The sequence below is a fragment of the Cyprinus carpio genome, chromosome A1 (genome assembly GCF_018340385.1).
Source record: "Cyprinus carpio isolate SPL01 chromosome A1, ASM1834038v1, whole genome shotgun sequence".
Taxonomy (NCBI): Eukaryota; Metazoa; Chordata; class Actinopteri; order Cypriniformes; family Cyprinidae; genus Cyprinus; species Cyprinus carpio.
The window spans coordinates 2663242-2667588 of NC_056572.1; the positions used below are offsets into that span (position 1 = coordinate 2663242).

The following is a 4347-nucleotide window of genomic DNA, read 5'->3' on the forward strand; positions in this document are numbered from 1 at the left end:
TCTTGTAATTGTATTCCTTTTTTTATTAACATCGTCATTTTTTGTCAGTAACACTTCATTATTTAAAAGTGATTATTTCATTTATAATTATTCCAAATGATTTAATTAATGAATCATTCATACATGTTGCATTTAAATAAATTATGTTTTTTATTATTCATTTATAATTGGTTCTTTTATGTACTGTTATATTTATGTTGTTTTGCACATTTTAAAAAAAAAAATCTCAGATATAAATATACTTTACAAAGCTCAACGGTAAAAGCAATACATACTGTAGTACGTAGTAGTAAGTAAATATTGATTTTGTGATTTTGTAAAGAGAGAACATTACAAAACATCTTATGATTGATAAGTGTGTATTGCACTCACACGAGAACAATGATAATAATAAATCCTCTTTTAATGTAAAAAGACATACAGTACGTAGCAGGAAATGCATTGGTGAATTCCTAAAAAAATATTAAACGATTTACATTTCATTATAAATTGTAAACACAAACTTGCAATACTGCAAATAAAAGAAAAATGCAGCGAATGTAATAATATTTACAAAGGTTAAAAGGTCTTTATAAATTAACTGGTGTGATGAAATGCATCGTAATGTTTCTGAAGTTCTGAGGCAGGCCTTGCTCCGTCAAAAAGTGGTGAAAATATCTGAAATATCATAAGCACAGAAGAACGTATCGGCTTCCAGTGAACTGTTGGATCCTGATCAGTGCAACAGACAGAAAAACTTTGATCTGCAAACCTGCCTTTTTCTCATCCAAATGGCAATACATATATATATATTATATTATATTATTATATGTATAAAGTTATGGCATTATGAAACAATCTAAAAGCACTGGGAAAGTTTTCCGAATGACAAATCCCTAAAAATAGTCCACTGTGTCTGGATCTGAGGACAGATGAGGCTTCCTGTAAAACAAATGAGAGAAAAACAGACTCATTCAGATATGTGCCAAAAACTACGATGCACTCGTGCACCCTTTTCTAAAATCAGTGAAATATCCTCACAAACATTACTCACATTCAACAGAAACCCTATAAATTCCATCATAACCGAACACTGAACACTAACAGGTCTCCTTCTATATTAATTAAGTGCAAAAACACACAAAACAACACTTCAGTTCAACATTTATTCTCCTTCTGCGGTCTGACGCAACTCACATTTTGAGTTTGTGTAGCTTTTTCAGTAATATTTCAGTCAAACAAACTAATTCTATTAAATTAATTTAAACTGGTGAATGTACTCGATCTCTTAAACTGCTGTTAAAGATGAAGAATATTGATATTAAATGAGTAATAGTCATAGTTGTTGAAACCTCAGATATGTTATTTATTTATTTTGACAAAATGAACTGTTGGATTTTAAGGAATTTCTTTTGTTATTCTACCTGAGGTTTTATTAAGGTAGCATGGTTATTTATCATTGTGCTATATTTAGAATTATTTTTAGAGTGTACACTGACAAGCTGCTGTAGACATTTGTGGACTAATCTATATTCCTTTGTGCGTTTGTATATTATATCAGTCTTCAGCAGTGCTGTTATACTCCAACAACAACTGCAAAGAATTTCTGCTTCCAGATCAGATTCGTTTCAGTCAGCATAAAAAGAGCCGTGCCCTTACTCCTCTGCTGATGTGGCCTCAGATGCTCTCCGTTTGTGTTTATATAAACCTTAATTTGTCATTCCTGACATCACCTAGCCTTTGTGTAGCCTGCTCCCCCATGGCGCTCGATCCTGGGAAAAACACGGTGTGCGTGACGTAAGCGTGCATTCCTGGCTCATGGACTCTGACCCTCTGCTGTTCCCAGCGAGAGCGAGACAGAGAGCTTCCACACACGTCTGCTGTAATGACCACCAGATGTCACGGCTGGCAGCGCCGACCCGCGGGTCAGAAGTCAGCAGCCACGGCTATTCTGTTCCTCGTACGCAGCCTCATCAAAACAAACTCGACAGAATGACACAGTCTGTGTTTGTGTCTGCATTAGTAAGCAAGTGCATGTGGTTGTGTGTTTGTGTTAGAGCCGTGCTGCTGATGTGGAGGTCAACACACAATACTGCTGTTTATTAATAAATCTATTAGATTGTATTCGTGTTATTTATGTCTTGAGTGTTTTATTAATAATCAGAAATGTTTCTTGAGCAGCAAATCATCATATTATTATGATTTCTGAAGATCATGTGACACTGAAGACTGGAGTTATGATGCTAAAAAAATTCAGCTGTGCATCACAGAAATAAATTACAGTTTAACAGAGATTCAAATAGAAAACAGCTGTTTGGGATTGGAATAATATTTCACAATATTACATTTTTTTCTATATTTCTTATTAAATAAATGCAGCTTTTGAGAGCAGAAGAGACTTCGTTAAAAATAAATAAATAAATTAATTTTGGTAACCTCAAACCTTTAAATGGTACGTTATTATTATAATTATTATTATTCATGTTGATTGAGTTCCATAAACTCTTAGCTCTTAAACCTGATGAGTATAATGAGTATTTTTATTTATTAATATTAATAAATTGTATTAATATTATTATTATTCACATTGATTGAGTTCCATAAACAGTGTCAATATGGACTGAGACACTATCATAAATTAAGTGGACTGTAGGGTCTAGATACTTTTTTTTTGCACTTTTTTTTAGACTAATAACTATTTCTCCTGGCAGCAGAGTGTCATTGCTTTTGTAGTTTTTGCACATCCCAACATACAATGTAATGTCTTTTTGCTCTTTTTCCCTGGATCTCTCAAAAGCATTTCGTAGTTTAAATTGCATGACATAAAAAAAGTTTCCGCATAAAAGAATGATCACAACAGTGCATTTTCACTAAAGTATGCACGGGGAACTCTGATGTGTTCAGTAGTTGCTGACTCGACTCAGAGGGGCATTCCACTGGAAAGTAAAGTAAGAGGTAACCTTATGTCACTTCACAGTTCCAGGAAACGTACCTTACACATTACATTACAGGGTGTGACGCATGTGAATGCATATCTTCATGCCTGGTCCTGCCACACTTCCCAGTGAGTCATGTGTGTGTGTTCCCCTTCCAAATCAGCACAGTTTTATCACATCCAGGGCTTTTCTAAACCTCTAACCCTCCACACACAAGTTTCATGTCTCTGATGTGAACCCAGTGGTCGCTTTGTGCATCTACTGTACACTTCTGAAACGTTATTACAACCATTTATGTCTATGACTCGGAAACAATCTGGATTCGGCCCGGAGTGCAGTGAAATATGACGTGTGAATGTAAATAATCAAGAAGTGCACGACATCTGTTACAGATCTGTGCTGAAAATTAAATATTTGCAAGCTAGTACAATGACTTTCCTGTTATAACCTCTACACAGCTGTCCATGAGCCAGTACTGTACTGCGAATATGTGCCGGCTTTGTTCTAGAAATTGTGTAGCTTTCCCAGGTTTGGACTACATCTTGCATAAAGGAGGGAATAATAAGTCTAGTGTACTCACTGAAATGCTATTCATTATATTTGGCCAGTGTCCACCTTCTTGCCTCCATCTGCAATCAAACGATGAAAAGACACAGATTCTTTACAAGCTTTAAACCAAACATGTTCCACATCTTAAAAAAACAAAAAACAAACACTTTGACAGTGCAAACTATTTCAAACCTGCAAACACAGTCTGTTTGTATAAAAGATGTTTTGAATCTTAATGGAACAGTTCTGGGGAAAAATGTGGTTTAAGTATGAATACGTTTGAGAAAGCTGACATCAACTAAACATCAACTTTCATAAAGTGGAGTTTCTTTGAGCATTTGAGTGTTTTTAGTGCAATGGCTCCCCCTTCTGGTCAAAGCACAAACTTTACTGAATTCAAAACTGAAGCATGTTCACCTGCTCAATATTGTAACACACTCAATACAATAGCCTAATAGTGTTGCTTTTGAGCAAAACATTATTAAAGCATATATGTGTAAAATTAGTAGGTCTAAATTAAAGATTTGTATATTTTGAATTGCATATAAAATGTTCATCCATTTGGATTACACAGTTTTAATAAAGTCATTTTAACATGATATGATGCATATTTGTCAGTCATACAGAAACAGGTAAGATTTCTGTAATAGTACTTATAAAAGAAACATGTTTTAAATAAACAATAACCAGGTTTATACATAATCATATATATTATTGTTAATGCTTGTTTTCCAGCTAGCTATAGTTTAACCATCTTTATGCTTTTTACTGAATAAAATAAACTGTTTTATTATGAGGAAGATTTTAAGCAATTTGAATAAATGCATTTTGAAAATATGATTTAAATAAAATCAAGTAGATGCAAATATTTTAATAATAAACT

The 4347-nt window shown here is 33.7% G+C and overlaps 1 protein-coding gene across 2 annotated transcripts in view; it reads right to left on the bottom strand.

Annotated features, from left to right (window-relative positions):
• Positions 1–385: 385 nt before the first annotated feature.
• Positions 386–4347, bottom strand: part of tmem154 (transmembrane protein 154) — a 10347-nt gene continuing 6385 nt past the window's right edge. For both annotated transcript variants that reach the window (XM_042717773.1, XM_042717839.1), the window contains exons 8-9: positions 3496–3544; positions 386–921 (exon numbers count right to left, since the gene is read on the bottom strand). In XM_042717773.1, coding sequence (XP_042573707.1) covers positions 3510–3544 — 35 coding nt within the window. In that variant the 3' untranslated portion in view covers positions 386–921; positions 3496–3509. The remainder of the gene's footprint in view (positions 922–3495; positions 3545–4347) is intronic.